This window comes from Primulina tabacum, chromosome 14, assembly GCF_025594145.1.
Source record: "Primulina tabacum isolate GXHZ01 chromosome 14, ASM2559414v2, whole genome shotgun sequence".
Lineage (NCBI taxonomy): Eukaryota > Viridiplantae > Streptophyta > Magnoliopsida > Lamiales > Gesneriaceae > Primulina > Primulina tabacum.
Genome location: NC_134563.1, coordinates 32503138 through 32520997, shown reverse-complemented (window position 1 = coordinate 32520997; position 17860 = coordinate 32503138). Strand labels below are relative to the sequence as shown.

General features: G+C 35.1%; 1 protein-coding gene across 2 annotated transcripts; it reads right to left on the bottom strand.

Moving 5' to 3' along the window:
* Positions 1-295: 295 nt before the first annotated feature.
* LOC142524208 (ABC transporter B family member 2-like) lies at positions 296-16233 on the bottom strand. Of its 2 annotated transcripts, none has more exons than XM_075628050.1 (12): positions 15781-16233; positions 14611-14665; positions 14329-14504; positions 4950-5150; positions 4416-4675; positions 3600-4140; positions 3134-3519; positions 2519-2940; positions 2123-2364; positions 1609-1856; positions 1042-1454; positions 296-950 (listed from the first exon to the last, which is right to left on the bottom strand). In XM_075628050.1, exons 1-12 carry the CDS (start codon positions 16042-16044, stop codon positions 412-414), a joined length of 3747 nt encoding a protein of 1248 aa, XP_075484165.1. In that variant the 5' UTR covers positions 16045-16233; the 3' UTR covers positions 296-411. The 2 variants fall into 2 exon arrangements, with proteins under 2 accessions (XP_075484165.1, XP_075484164.1); XM_075628049.1 differs by having other exon boundaries at positions 2519-2949; positions 3140-3519.
* Between the last annotated feature and the right edge of the window lie 1627 nt (positions 16234-17860).

Sequence of the window (17860 nt, the reverse complement as noted above, 5' to 3'; positions counted from 1 at the left end):
AAATAATCGTTTCAACTTTTTGGTAGTCTAGTTTATTTAGTTTAGGAAAAATGTGGGAAAAGATTTTGAGAAATGATTGAGGAGAATAAAAACTAAGTTTGGTATTGCTTTTATCTTTCGTTGAGATGTTTTAAAATTCTAAAAATATCATATTTGTTTAAAACTTTAAAAGCCATCAAATTATCCTTTTTCTCCGGTAGTGCTGTTATCCTTCTTGGGTTTTTCACATAAATTTGTGTATTCTTTTATTTTATTATTATTATTTTTGACAAGGAATGCTACTAGAGAGTATATATAATTTGAACACAAACTTTGATTTCTAAAAGAAACATGGTTTTGTCAAATACAGAATGAGAAGTAGGACATATTTTGTATATATGTTCTCTTCGAATTCATCGTCGTCGTTAAAAGTTAATGTTGTTGCTGTAAATTAATCAATTTAAAATAAGCTCCATTTTTACTCTCCAAAAGGCCAGAATGCGTGCCTTGCTCTATAATCTTGCCATCTTGCAGCACACATATTAGATCAGCATTCTTAATGGTCGACAATCTATGTGCCACAACGACTGTAGTCTGGTTCTTCATCAATCTATCCAAAGCATGTTGAACCACACGTTCCGATTCAACGTCAAGGGCACTAGTAGCTTCATCCAAGAGCAAGATTGAAGGCTCCTTCAAAATAGCTCTTGCAATGGCTACTCTTTGTTTCTGGCCACCCGAGAGTTGAACTCCTCGTTCCCCAACTCTAGTCGAGTATCCCTCGGGAAGTGCACTGATGAAGTTATGGGCGTTTGCAAGTTTTGCTGACTCGATCACCTCATCCTCTGAAGCTCCCTCTTTTCCGTAAAGAATGTTCTCGTAGATGGACGTGGCGAAGAGGGCGGGTTCTTGTTGCACCAAGCCGATGTGTTTCCTCAATGACTTGAGTTTTAGTGTCTTGATGTCTTTCCCTGTACGTGCGTTTTCTAGAGGTTATGTCGTGATCATTAAAAGTAAAAAATACTTGTAATATAAATTAAACTAGACTCGAGTTTTAAGTACCATCAATCAAGATTTTTCCTGACGTGGGATCATAGAACCTTAGAATGAGTGCGATCACAGAACTTTTCCCTGAACCACTTTGGCCTACAAGTGCCATGCTTTTTCCAGCATGCACCGTGAGGTTAAAGTCCTTGAAGATTAGAACATTTGGTCTCGAGGGATAGCTAAACTCGACGTTCTGAAGATCAATAGTACCATCCACAGCATAAACCTCTTCTCCAACATCATTTACAATCTTCGTCTTTCGATCGAGTACTTCAAATATTGATGCCAACCTTTGGTTTCCTTTTAGGATATCCGGTGCCATAGCTAGCGTCTCGCCCATCGCCAAGGCGGTTATGATCATTATCATGAATGTCTTCATGACCGATTTAAAGCTTGAAAGCTCCTTCTCCATGAGGATAGAACCATACCTAGAAAAAAGTTGTATTCGGTTATATTATTTGATATATTATAAGCATCATCATCCACATATACAGACCATTCATAACAATGACATTTAACATCTATGTTTTGGAGTTTAAAATAATTTTAATACATGGTAATAAATTAGTGAAATTAGCATACCACAAGGCAAGACCATAGGACGAGAAGATGAAAAATTGGGAAACACCATAAAATATCCCAGCAGCCTGACCCCGGCGGAATGAATGTCGAGATGGTTCAACAAGCTCGCTCTGGTAGAGATCTAGAACCTTCTCCTCGGAACAAAATGCTGCAACTGTTCGTATGTTACTCACAGCTTCACCAGCAAGCATGTTTGCTTTGAGATACGCTTTGCTCAAGTCACCGCCGAAGCCGTTCATGAAAATTCTCTGAAGCAAAATGAAAACTAATCTATATATCAATGAAAATACATAACAAACACAAAAATAGACTAGTGACAGTGAGAATAATTTATTGTGAAAAATTCCAAATCCAAGAAAAACTAAGGAAAGAGGAGGATAATTAACCCCAGTCCAATATACGTCTATACCAAAGGGTCATTGAGTTTCACTGCTCGGCCCAAAAAGAATATACTGCACGCGCGCATATATTTTTATTTTTCATGTCAAAATGATAAAGAAAAAATCATATCTACCTCGCTAATATGACCGCTGATAACTAAAGGATACATAGCTATGATTACGAGTGTGAGTCTCCAGTTCAAGATGAAGGCGATGACGAATGAAGTCACAACTAAACCGACGTTCTGTAAAAGAATGGTGGATCGATCAACCACTAACGTTCGCAACAAACTAGCCTCACTTTCTAGTTGGGATGCAAGCATCGTGCTCGTGTTGTTCACATCATCGAACCATCCCATCTCATTTCTCAACATAGCTGCCAAGAAGTAAATAAGTAAAATAAGTTATGGAGATGAAGCCAAAATATCTTAAAGGGACAACATATGCAGTTTATTAAGCATGAAATATGATTAATTTTCAGTTCAATGGAATAACTATTAACATAGCTGTTATCGTGATGATGAACATACCCTTGAACATTTTTTTTCTAAGGCGAAGAGTAAGGCGTTCTCCCATGATCCCGAAACAGAAATACGTAAGGCCGTGAACAACGAGGGTTAGTACACCACCTCCACAGAAGAGCAATGAGATTTTCTTGATTTCACGACGTGTTGTGTCCCAGTCCATGTAATAAGATACTAGAGCTTGAGTGACTCCGATAGCAAAAAGTGGCATCTGAGCTCCGACTATGAACGCACCTATTGTCCCAAGTATCCCATAAACCCAATCAGGGCGAGCCATGGAATATAACCTTCTTAAAGAAATATTTGTCACTCTGGCATTCTCGTCACCACCATATTTGCTTACAGACTTCTCGGAATGAAAACTTGAACTTAGACTTCTTGCTGTCTTTTGGAATGATTCCCGCGACAATCTGATGTTTGCAGTACCGCTTGAGTGCCTAATGACGATAACAGGAAAAGAAAAAGACATAAAGTGATATTTTTTGTGATATATATATGTCGACCGTGGTGCCAGATATGTGGCCACACAGATGAATGAGGACAGTTATTTCTCTGCTCTCACAAAAACATTGAATGTTCATCCAGAGATTGATCATTTACACTTAATCGAGTATGTGAAACTCTAACCTGAGAGATCTTCCTGTTGAATCGCGGACTGAAGGAAGGCGAAGTAATGAAGCGGTTTCATGAAGTTGAACGAGTGAAGAGTAAGCACTATCTGGTCTTGAGATGAGGTCTTCATGGCTTCCGGTTTCTACTATAGCCCCGTCTTGTACGACAGCTATAATATCAGCATTTCTAATTGTCGACAGACGATGCGCCACCACGACTGTCGTCCTTCCAACCATCACATGGTCAAGAGCCTCCTGCACGCTCTTTTCTGAATCAGCATCGAGTGCGCTGGTAGCTTCATCCAACAACAAGACTGAAGGATTTTTTACTATGGCACGTGCTAGTGCAATTCTTTGTTTCTGTCCACCGGATAGTTGTATTCCTCGTTCGCCGACCTAAAATATCATCTTTGATTTTTATAGTGAAGCATAACCAATCAATGGTCCAAAAATGGCTGAATTACCAAAAGGAGTACCTGTGTTTCAAATCTATCAGGAAGGTTGTTGATGAACTCAATGGCATCTGCAAGTTTTGCTGCACTAGTGATCTCTTCAATGGTAGCATCGTTTTTCCCGTAGTGAATATTGTCTCTTATCGTTGTGGCAAAAAGAGCCGGTTCTTGATTTACCAAACCAATCTGCTGCCTTAACCACTTTAAATCCAACTCCCTAATGTCGTTTCCATCTAATAGTATGTTTCCTTGTAGGGGCTCATAGAAGCGTTCTATCAGAGATATGACCGTGCTTTTACCTGATCCGCTTCCTCCCACCAGGGCTACAATCTTTCCTGATGGAAAATCCAAACAGAGCTTGTCGAAAATCAGCACATCTGGCCTGGATGGATAGCTAAATGTGACATTCTTGAATTGGATGTGGCCTTCTACTTTGTGCAGTTTCCTTCCATTCTTGGTGCTGCTTTTACTCATTGTGTTTCTCTCAATCATCTGGAAAATAGAATATGCTGCCGTCTTGGCCCGAATAAACGATGTAACATTAGGTGCTGCTTGCCCAAGTGATCTGAATATTGATACATAAGAATTTAATTTTCTTGCATGATTATCATACAATGTAGCTTAACCATAAATGATCACTAAAGAAAAATGTCTGGTCTCATATCATAAAATTCTAAGCAGTATCATGTTAGGCATTGGGCGTGAACAAAGATAGTTATTGCGGATCAGCTAATAAACTAAAAGGTTCTTCTCCCTTACTAATAAACTAATGTTTTGAGTTTTTGTAATCTTTCTCTTATATATAACTAAATATCAAAGAGTGAGAATCAAAAATCTTACAAGCCAGCTATAACAACATTGATCATAGTGGTGAAAGACTCTCCTCCATTGGCGATATTTTTATGAACTACCATGCTAGTGAACCAAACGAGGAGCGACCACGATAGGAATAGGACGCAGTGCAAAGTCCCGAGTCCAAGTCCCTTGGCCAGCCCTGCTTTCTTCCCATATTTGTAAGTATTCAATAGAGACATTGAGTATGATTTAACCGCTTTATCTTCACCTACAAATGCTTGCACTGTTCGGACATTACCAATTGCCTGAAAAATTGCATCAAAATTAATGATGTAAATGTAGGATCTACTCGTTTCACATATATATATCTCTCCTAGGACATTAACATGTATGCCATGCAAGTTAACCAAGATTTTTAGCATTAAGTGGTGCATGGAGTTAGGCCAATTAAGTAACCAGTATTTTATAGAAAATGACGTTAGGTATATGATCAACTTCCTGTCCCAGCATGATAATTCAACAGTGTAAATTGTTATATATCTCCCATGCATCCTGAGACTCTGTTTGTTATGTGCATACCTCTTCAGCAATTTCTCCAGCTTTGACATATGATTTTCGGGCGCTTGCAATAAGGCCAGTTGCAACATAAGCATAGAGTCCGCCAGCAAATGCAGTCATTGGCACTATTGAAAGTGTTACCAAACTTATTTGCCAAACGCTATGGAAACCAATAGCAAATCCTGCGACGAAACGGACGAAATAATGCAAGAAGTTCCCCACCTGCATTCATTTGTCATTTCATTGATTAAATCAGCCATATATAATCAGTGTTGATCAACTTATTTTATTTAAATAATGATACTATATATAACGGATGATGCATGGATCTCTATATAACCGCTTATTTTTCCACGAAAACGATGATCGAATAAAAACGAGTCTGCTAGTGATGTGATCATTGGAAGTGCATGGTGATGACGGACGACTTGGGTGTGTGCATAGGGATGCATGAGACCCATTGGAGTTGTCATCGAGCTCAATAACAAGAGGAAATATCCAAAAGATTCAAGGAAGTACTTTATGAGATTATGATGGGCTTAAAATTGGACGTCCACAAGGAAGAGTTATGTATATTATTCAAGCCCAAAGAAATCAAGATGCATGAAGTCCAAGTTGGGCCAAGAAGATCGCATGTTTTGCAATTTTAATAGTTTCAGATTTTGGATTCTTTTATAATTTCAAATTTTTATGTTTTTTTTTATATAAAGTATTGAGTAGATGCCAAGTTTCCTTATATAAGGAAACCCTAAGTTACCTTAAAGAAGGAGAGTCTAGATGAGAAAAGTTTGATGAAGTCTAACAAGGAAACTTATTGTCTGCATTTCTATATATACTGCATCATTGTAAGACAATAAAAAGTTTTTTTTGGCTTTCAATAGTGGAATTTCCGAATTTTTCAAGTTGTTTTTTTAAAAAAAAAAAAACACTTGTGCACATTAATTTCGTGTGTTTTTTCAAATCAGATTTATCAAAATTCTATTTTGTGTCGATTGTTTTCAATTGGTTTGTCAATGACGAGTTCTTTGGAGGATCAACTGTTTTCAATCGTGTTCTCCGTTATTCTTGTTGCTAGATCTTTTGAGTCTAGAGGTGAGAATACGATTTGAATCAAAGAAGATAGGTGATGATACCCTGGAAAGGTCTCGCGTCATTCTTGGAATTGGGCGGAAAGAGAAAACTTAAACGAGTCAAATTCAAATTTGCTGCAAAGATTAGAGCATGGGTAAAATTTAGACAGGGTACTCTCACCTGACCAGCGTACTTTCTCCCGACCAGAGTACTTTAGTCCGACCAGGGTACTCTAGCTGGGACATGACATGGTCCTCTCCCCCGGTCAGGGTCCTCTCACTCGACCAGGGTCCTCTCGCACGGACAAGGTTCATGTCACCCGACCAGTATGGGTCACCATGCATCATTAGCATGGTAATCAGTGCCCATGACAAGACACGAATAGTATGGGTCGCCATGCCTACTGACAGATGACATGGCATGTCAATCTACTGCATTCAATAAATTATCTCTCTACTTGGTGAACCTTGTACTAACTTGAATGCCAAAGTGGCTTTCTGGCACCCCACTGACAGTATTTTGTTGAGTGTGTGCAGATTGTCTGATCCGAGGTCATCCCACCAAGGCGGACAGACCATGACAGATCACCCGGACAGACCAGATCAGAGCACCTGGGGTCATCCCACCAAGGCGGGCAGACCAGACCATAGCACTCGGATAGACCAGACCAAAGTACCCGGGGTCATCCCACCAAGATGGACAGACCAGGTCAAATCACTCGGGCAAACCAGGACAGAGCGTCCGGGGTCATCCCACCAAAGCGGACAGACTAGAACAAATCACCCGAACAGACCAAGACAAATCATCTGGGAGATCCAGGCCACGTGTATACTCAAAGCAACTGATGAGTTTGTCCCACCGAATTAAGGACTATGAATTTCGTAAGCATTCTGGAAATATCGAATTAAGCGTAAAAAAAAGACATATACAGACAACTAAACAATAGCATAAATGTCGGAAAAGGAAATATCCTCAAGTTTGAGAGAATATATCAAACTCATTCGGTGATATTTTTCAATAATATGAGTTGAGCAATCATGCTTATTTAATATAATAATATATATTCCACTATCAATTATGGACCCATATATCAATTACATTTTATATATACGGTATGGTATGTTAGTGACATGACGTGATTTCAAGAATACAAAATAATCGACTTACTGTTACAGAAGATTCGATTTTTTTTTTATAAAAAAAAAAGCATGCAATATAATCAAGTTTCTGACAAATATACAATTTATATATATATATATTATTAATTGTTATGAAAAAGTAAAATTTATGGTAAAAAATAAAAATCTCAAACTCTCAAAATTATCAAACTACACACTTTATAATATTTTTCTCTCAACTCAATTGTGAATTTTTTCCCAAATGGTGAGGCTATTTATAGAATTTCTTTACAAATAATCCAAAAATAAATTCATCATTACCTACATCATCACACACTAATTTTCAATATTTACACCTCTTATTTTCAACATTCAAATATTCAACACACATGTTCTAAATATTAATTTTCAACACTCCCCCTTGTGATGATGATCATAATGATTGTCTTCATTACGTGTTTTTATACTGCCTCGTTAAAAACCTTACTAGGAAAAACCCATTGGGATAAAAACCATAGTAAGGGAAAAAGAATGCAATCACGTAAACTCCCCCTCATGTTGACACGAAAAATTCTTCACAAATTTCGTAGATTGCGCATCCCAATATTATATATGTGCTTTCTGAATATTGTCGTAGGAAGTGCCTTTGTGAAGAGATCTGATGAGTTTTCACTTGATTAAATGTGACGAACATCAATATATTTATTCTTCTCAAGCTCCTTGGTGAATGCGAAGAACTTAGGAGGAATATGTTTAGTTCTGTCGCTTTTTATGTATCCTTCTTTCATTTGAGCAACACATGCATCATTATCTTCATATAGTATCACAGGCTTCTCGTCGAATGATAATCCGCATGAGATTTGGATATGTTGGATCATTGATTTTAACCACACACATTCACGACTTGCTTCATGTAGTGCAATAATCTCGGCATGATTTGATGAAGTTGTTACGAGCGTTTGTTTCTGAGAACGCCAAGAAATTGCAGTGCCTCCACGAGTAAATACATATCCAGTTTGGGAACGTGCCTTGTGTTGATCAGATAAGTATCCAGCATCGGCATAACCAATTATACTTGGATTAGCATCTTTTGAATATAAAAGTCCCAAGTCTGTCGTTCCTCGTAGATAACGGAATATATGTTTAATTCCGTTCCAATGTCTCTTTGTTGGATATGTGCTAAATCTTGCCAATAAATTTACGGCAAAAGATATATCAGGCCTTGTACAATTTGTAAGATACATAAGGGCAACGATAGCACTTAGATATGGTACTTCTAGACCAAGAATATCTTCATCATCTTCACATGGACGGAATGGATCCTTTTATATGTTTAATGATCTAACAACCATTGGAGTACTTAAAGGATTTGATTTATCCATATTAAAACGTTTAAGAATCTTTTCTGTATAATTTGTCTGGTGAACAAACATTTCACATTCTTTTTGTTTTTCCAAGATCCTTCATTTCAAATTCTTCCTTCAAGTATGATACAACTTCTTGAATTTCTTTATTCATTCCAATGATGTTTAAATCATCAACATATACAGCAATAATTACGCATCCGGATGTTGTTTTCTTAATGAAAACACAAGGGCATATTGAATTATTTACATATCCCTTTTTCATCAAGTGATCACTTAGCCGATTATACCACATTCGGCCGGATTGCTTTAACCCATATAATGATCTTTGTAATTTCACATAATAACATTCTCTGAATTTTGAACTTTGTGCTTCAGGCATCTTAAATCATTCAGGGATTTTCATATATATATTACTATCAAGTGATCCATGTAAGTAAGCTGTAACAACATCCATAAGACGCATTTCTAAATTTTCAGATACCGCCAAGCTAATCAAATACCGAAACGTAATTGCATCCATCACGGGAGAATACGTTTCTTCATAATCAATTCCAGGCCTTTGAGAAAAACCTTGTGCAACAAGTCGAGCTTTATATCTTACAATTTCATTTTTTTCATTTCGCTTTCGAATAAAAACTCATTTGTATCCAACAAGTTTTACACCTTAAGGTGTAAGGACTATAGGTCCAAAAACATTACGTTTATTTAGCGAATCCAATTCAACCTGGATGTCATCTTTCCATTTTATCCAATCATGCCGATTTTTACATTCACCAAAAGATTTTGGTTCATGATCTTCATTATCATTTATGATGTCAATTGTCACATTATAAGAAAATATATCATCAATTTCATCTATATCTTTTCGGTTCCATATTTTTCCAGTATTAATATAATTGATAGAGATTTCACGATTCTCGTCAGTTTGTGGTTCTGACAGAACATTTTCATCATCATGTGTTTCTTCAGGAACATCATTCTCTATTTTGTGATCATCGTGTTTTTCTATGAATTTTCTTTTTCGAGGATTTTTATCCTTGGAACCGACTGGCCTTCCACGCTTTAGGCGTTTAATGACATCATGAGCATCTTCAATTTGTTTCTTCGGAATTTCAATTCGAGCAGGAGCATTTACAGCATGTATATATGATTTAGTTACCCTTTTTGCATCTGTAAATGCATCTGGTATTTGATTTGCTATTCTTTGAAAGTGCACAATTTGTTTTACATCTTTTTCACATTGTTTTGTTCTTGGATCCAGATGTAACAATGATGATACATACCATGTAATTTCTTTTTCGGTATGTTTCTTATCTCCCCCTAACATTGGGAAGATTTCCTCATTAAAATGACAATCAGCAAAACGTGCTGTGAACACGTTACCTATCTGAGGTTCAAGATATCGAATGATTGATGGATTATCATAACCGATATAAATTCCAATCTTTCTTTGAGGTCCCATTTTCTTTCGTTGTGGTGGTGCAATAGGCACATACACTATACATCCAAAAATTCTTTGATGAGAAATGTCTGGTTCTTTACCAAATGCAAGTTGCAATGGGGAGTATTTATGATATGCACTTGGTCTGATGCGAATTAATGCAGCAGCATGTAGAATTGCATGTCCCCATATAGAAATAGGGAGCTTTGTTTTCATAATCATTGGTCTAGCAATCAGTTGCAGACGTTTAATCAATGATTCAGCCAATCCGTTCTGTGTATGTACATGAGCAACAGGATGCTCAACAATAATTCCCATAGACATACAATAATCATTGAAAGTCTGGGAAGTAAATTCACCAGCATTATCAAGTCTAATTTTCTTGATTGTATAATCGGAAAATTGATTCCTCAATTTTATTATTTGAGCAAGTAATCTTGCAAATGCAACATTTCGAGTTGACAATAAACATACATGTGACCATCTGCTGGAAGCATCAATCAATACCATAAAGTATCTGAATGGTCCACATGGTGGATGAATTGGTCCACAAATATCACCCTGAATACGTTCAAGAAACATTGGTGATTCAGTTTGGATTTTGACTGGTGATGGTCTTATAATAAGTTTTCCAAGAGAACATGCTTTACATTGAAACTTATTATTCTGAAAGATCTTCTGGTCTTTCAGCGGATGACCATGTGTATTTTCTATAATTCTTCGCATCATTGTTGAACCAGGATGTCCTAATCGATCATGTCAATTGGTTAATATTGAAGAATTATCAACTACCATGTTTGATTCAATGTGACTTATATGTGTATAATGCAATCCAGTAGGGAGCATTGGTAGTTTTTCAATCACATATTTCTTTCCTGATTTATATGTGATAAGACACATATATTTCTCATTCCATTCATTCATTGTTTGAGTATCATACCCATGGGAATATATATCTTTAAAACTCAACAAATTTCTTTTTGATTGTGGTGAATATAAAGCATCATTGATCAAAAATTTTGTACCATTAGGTAACAAAAATATTAGGTAACAAAAATTGTGCTTTACCACATCCTTTAATCAAGTCTACAGGACCTGATATTGTATTCACCATTGTTTTTGTTGGTTTTAGTTCCAAGAAATATCTTTTATCTCGGAGGATAGTGTGCGTTGTACCACTATTGGGTATGCAAACTTCAGCTTTGTTCATAGCATTTTCCATGTTTGAACTTCAAAAAAATATGCAATGAAATAAAATTACTGACAATACATTTATAAAAATAAAATAAAATACAATACAAAAGTAAAAATATAACACACTATAAAACATTATCATACAAGTACATGGAAAAATAAAATATTTTACATATTTATTCCACCAGCAAATCGATCATTGTCTGAGAAATCAATCAGAAAATATACAGCATCAAAATGAGTTGAATCACTCAAAGGTTCACTCTGTTCAGTAAAGTTGGTCTCTTTTTCTTTCCCCTTTATTGATTCTTTATAAAGTTTACAAAGGTGCTCAGGGGCTCGACAAATACGGGACCAATGTCCTGGAGTACCACATCTGAAACAAGAACTTTCAAATCTTTTTGAGTGATCTCATTAACACTCATATTTTCATGATGACTTTTCTGTGGATGGTTTGGGACACTCTTTTGAGATGAGTTATGGAAGTAATTATCTCGATTATTTTCAAAACCACGGCCGCGTCCACGACCACGACCACTTCCACGTCCACGTCCACGTCCACGACCACGATTTCGTCCTCGACCAAAATCTTGTCTATAATTTTGATTTTGGTTTCCAGATTTAAATTCATTTTTGTTTACGACATTTACTTCAAGTAAATGTCGTTGAACCAGTGGGTCGTGCCTGATGATTTCTCATTAACAGCTCATTATTCCTTTCCGCCACCAGGAGACAGGCGATAAGTTCAGAATATCTCGAAAATCCACGCACTCTATATTGTTGTTGTAGAGTTATATTCGATGCGTGAAAAGTGGAAAATGTTTTTTCAAGCATTTCCATTTCAGTAATCTCATGCCCACAAAATTTCAATTGCGAGATTATTCTATACATTGCCGAGTTGTAATCACTGACTCTTTTAAAATCTTGGAATCTCAACGTATTTCATTCATCTCGGGCGGTCGGAAGTATAAATTCCCTTATATGTTCGAATCTTTCTTTTAATCCCTTCCACAAAGCCATGTGATCTTTTTCAATTGGATATTCACATTTCAATCCATCGTCGAGATGTCGACGCAAAAATATCATGGCTTTTGCCTTTTCTTGTGATGTCGATATTCCATTTTCTTTTATGGTCTCACTTAGATCCAATGACTCAAGATGCATTTCTACATCGAGAGTCAATGGCATATAATTTTTTCCCGTAATATCAAGAGCAATGAATTCGAGCCTTTGTCAAGTTTGACATGGTGGTACTAAAAAAATTGCGATGCATTTTATTAGTTAATTAATATTGCAATACAAAGTAATTGATAAACAACAAGTACAAGCATTCGTAAAAATAAAAAAAACACACTAGGAGGATATTCTCCGATAAATACAAGACTCGTGAGTATGATAACCAAAATAATTAAAAATAACCTTGAAAAAGACATTTTCTTTTTTCTTCGAAAATTTGATGAAGAATAATTGTTTAGAGAAGAAGAGAAAGTTGGAGTGATTGAATGTGTTTGTGAGATCATATTTATAGAGCAAAAACTAGTCGTTTTGTTATCGTTTATGACCGTTGGTGTACAAAAAAATAAATGTATGCATTTGTATAATTTTATAATAATAATATGATGTATATAATATTAGTCATGTTTAAATAATTATGTATATCATATCACATTATTATAATGCGATGTCACAAGTTACTTTGTTTAAAAACCTTATAGGCTTTTATACTTGTCGTATCCCTTACCGGGAGTGTGGGATGTCGTCTTAACATCCTCCCAGGATTTATAACAAGTTTTGAAAAAATTTATTTTTATCATTTTTGAATAACATTATATTATATATTAAATAGATACACAATAAATAAATAAACAGTAAAATAAATATTATTACTTTTGTTATCTTTTTCTTCTGTTTTGGAGCTTGGAAAAATATGGAGGACTTTTAGAGCTTCGTGCTGATAACGTGTTATGAAAAAATAAAAATTTATGGTAAAAAGTAAAAATTTCAAACTCTCAAAATTATCAAACTACACACTTTATAATATTTTTCTCTCAACTCAATTGTGAATTTCTTCACAAATGGTGAGGCCATTTATAGAATTTTTTACAAATAATCCAAAAATAAATTCATCATTACCTACATCATCACACACTAATTTTCAATATTTACAACTTCTTATTTTCAACATTCAAATATTCATCACACATGTTTTAAATATTAATTTTCAACATTAATGATATATGTAACGTTTAATATCTGGGAATGGCAAGCTTTGTATAGCCCATTTGCATGGGTGGCCCCTACCCAACTATAAATTAAATGCAGTGGCAAAAGATTCAACAGGGCAAAGTCGTAGACGTAGCGGAGATGAGATCCAATTCTTATAAATCATTGAATCGAATACAAGGACATGTAGCTACACACAACAAACTAATTAAATAGAGCTTGGATCAATATATTCACTCTATATATATAATGGTCCGACTTTGTGACCCTGATTAATTTTTATAAAAGAGTAGGTCTTTTGTGAGACGGTCTCACGAATCTTTAGATGTGAGACTGGTCAACCTTACCGATATTCACAATAAAAAGTAATACTCTTAGCATAAAAAGTAATATTTTTTCATGGATAACCTAAATAAAATATCCATATCACAAAATACGACCCGTGAGACCGTCTCACACAGGTTTTTTTCTTTATAAAAATACTCTATCAATTTAGATAAGTAATATTTTTCATATAATTTGCTCATAACTACAATATTTAATTCACTTTAAAAATTTTAAAAAATTAACATATCATCTTTACAAATTAAATATTTAATATAAATACATTATCATTATTCAAACAATAACTAAAAACTATAACAAATTTTATGAATCAATTCGATTTATTAATGATCAAGATTCATATATATAATCGTCATTATTTTACACACACGAAGTCGTTGGCTGGTATATATACACTATCCTACATAGTTTACATGTTGGAAGAAAAGGTCTCAATAATACGGTTAGCCTATTTAATTTTTGAAGAAAAAAATTAAAAGCAATTCAATGGAAAGTAGAATGCATGGACCGCAGACGTTAATGACTGTTACGTCGGGTCATATCGGAAAAAAAAAAGAAAAAAAAAAGAAAAAGGAAAATAGACCCTCCCATTTAAGAAATTAACATTTTTGCCAGAGAAAATAAAAGAAGATAGGTGTTACCTTTTCGGAAAGAGCATCCTGGACAACAATAATATCAGTTGTAATGGCAGAAATGACCTCTCCAGTGGAAGCTTCAGTGTCGAAAAGGGTAATATCTTGATTTAGCATGGATCTCACGTACGCCATTCTCATTTTGGCTGCTTGTCTCTCCCCTGAATGCATCCAAAATGCCACCTCTGCAAAGATATAAGAATTTTAGACAGATTCGTTCTTTAATTTCCCCGTGATTTATTATGTTTAGTAGTAAATATATAAATATACTGAGACAGATTCTATCATTACCTGTCCAAGATGAAAACAGTATCGCTATGCTCAGATACACAAAATCCAAAGCATACTGCAGAATCAACGACATATATATAAATCACCCGAATGCATGTTCATCGTGCATGCGACAAGTTAGACATGAAATCAGGGCTACACCCAATCAGTTTCAAATGGAAGTATACCTTGCGTGCAATGATTGTTTTTTTTATTGATAAAAAAATGGTAACCTGATGTTTTTGAGTTGTTGTAAGATTTAAAATATTAAATTGTACTATTACAACTTTTGATAAAAAGTCAAACGACCGATATTGTCATATCGATCGATGTTACTTTCAGAGTCTTTCTCTCCTTGTTACGTGCACAAATCTTGTTCACCACACAATATGTATTTTCATGAAAACTAATTTTGGGTCCCCTCTGCATTCATGGTTGTTGAAACAAGGGAAATTCAAGTATGCCGTGAGTTTCTAAAATATAAGGTATCATATAACTACTGATGAGGTGTAAATTTTCATTTTAGAAGAATTATCAAACCAAATTTAACTTGCACACTTCAGCAGCTAGTATTATATCATGGTAATTTTAAAATTTTAATTATTTGATCTCTTATGGATAGGATATTATGTGTGCAAAGAGTAGATCTCTTGTGAGACGGTCTCACGAATCTTTACATGTGAGACGGGTCAACTCTATGATATTCACAATAAAAAGTAATATTTTTTTTCCATGGATAACCTAAATAAGAGATATGTATCATAAAATACGACCCGTGAGACCGTCTCACACAAGTTTCTGTCTGTGTGCAAGAGAGGAAATACATGATTTAGAATTCTCTGATGTTCAAAATTACTAATAACATGATTTTGAATATGTTGCAAGAAACCCGTGTCCTCTCACATGATATGCGTGCATGTTCGTTCTATTGCGTCTTTCTATTAATTTTTAATTAATATATAAATAAGAAAATTTCCCTCAAAAAAACTAAAAGTATTTTCAAATTAATATTATGATTCTAAATGCATTTCACGGCTAAACATGAGATGATTAGCAAAATAAATCTTCCCGGTCGAGTATATTTAATTACATTTAATTTTCAATAAAGAAAGTTTAACAAACGTACGTTGTCTTTCGAAAAATTTCCTCTAAACATGCCGATAGAATCTAACATATTGTGGAAGAACATACCATGCCAACTTGACGAGAAGCTTCTTTGGGGAAAAGATAAGCCAGCCCGATGATATTAATCATCTTTCCAAAGAAAATGAAGAAGATTGGAACAGAAGCACCATGGACACAAGCACCGAGTGATCCCACCAACATCAACAAGTAATCGTACCCATCTGCAAATGCAAATAGTTTCAAGAATGAAACTTTCTGCTTCTTCTTCCTCGTGCTTTCATGTTTGCCGGACTCGTCGAATGTTGGTGCTGCAGAATTTTGACAAGTCATTTCTAAATCTGTTATTTGTTTATCTCTGCAATCATATGTGTATATTTAGAATAGAGAGATGCAGTGGTGATACTTTTGAGTGAATCTTTGTTGGATTTATATAATCTTTAGCTCAGGAAAAAAGAAGAGCTAGCAGGTGTTTATGACTATTTCTTGGGTATCATATTAATGTGCTGGGGACGCATTGTATCCACCGGTATACATATATACACACACACTCCACGGGTTAATAAATTATTTTCGATAATGGGAGATTTTTTATGGATTCAAATTTTGTTATTTTTGTTGGAGTACTCTCTTCTCGCACCCAACGAGCAGCTTAAGTTTAAAATTTTTAGTTTTGACAATCAAAAGATTCTATAAGCGCCGTATATTAAAACATCCTATAAAGTATTAAAAATTATTTACATTTGCGTGTATCTAACGTTGGACCCAACTATTATTAAAATAAACACAAAAATCAATATAAAGTTCAAACCATAAGTTGACTTACTTATCACCATTTGTAAGCAATCTGGGGTATTGAACGTGTAACGCCCCAGATTCGACGACTGTCCTCACTGTACCAAGACGGGTCTTTCCAGCATGTTTATGTCCTCACTCACACGCACCCTGGGAAATTTCCCAGGAGGTCACTCATCCCAAAATTGCCCCAAGTCAAACACGCTTAACTTTGGAGTTCTTATGTGATGGGCTACCGAAAAGAAGATGCACCTTCTTGATATGAGTAGTACATATCAAATCTTTTAAGCCCTCTTCAACTGTACAGTCCATTACATTGAACAGTTTCAGAATCCCTCTCATTCCGGTGTGGGATCCCGTAAGACGTGGACGTCTGTAAATATGTGAAAAAACAACATGATCTAATGATATTGAACTATAAACGTATGGATATATCTATATGTATATGTTGTATGTAGGGGTGGACAGTCTGTATATGCTCTTGCCCAAATTTTTTACTATACAAGATTATATCTCTACGGTTTGTAGGTTATGGTTGATGTGGGATTAAAAAAATTTTGACCAAATATTTTCTCACTACTAGCTCGCAATCATTAAATGCCCAAGTTCATGAACCACTAGTATAAATACACACACACTTGTATGGACATATCTCACAAACTAGTTTTTTAATGTAAAATATTCTAGTATAGTATGAATATTTTCCTCATTTAAAAGACCAAAATTCAAGATATATTTATTCCGAATAAATTGGTAGTTTAAATTTTTTAGGCGTGTCCACTCTCATATAATTATCATTGAGTAGGTCTTTTGTGCGACGGTCTCATGGATCTTTATCTGTGAGACAACCTCACGAATCTTTATCTGTGAGACGCGTCAACCCTACCGATATTCACAGTAAAAAATAATACTTTTAGCATATGAGTAATACTTTTTCATTGATAACCCAAATAAGATATATATCTCACAAAATACGACTCGTGAGACCGTCTCACACAGGTTTTTGTCATTATGATTTAGATAAATATTTATTAAAAATAAGTTGAAATTTTGATTGTAATTGTAATTGTAATTGTAATTTAGCACATGGGTATCTATAAGGAAGATCGTAGTCAATAATTAGATTTAGAATCCGTCAATGTAGACTTGGCAAAGAACTGTGTGTGGCGAGGGAGTCAAATGTTTCTTTAATTAGAGTGGGGTTGGACAGTGATATATATTTCTAGAGACGTGGCTCTGTGTGAATTCAGTCTATATACAATCAGTGACCCGCTTTATTTAATATTTTGGAATCTTTATTTTCTAATCTATCAGCGCAAATAATATCGTAAGATCTCATTGATATCATGTATAG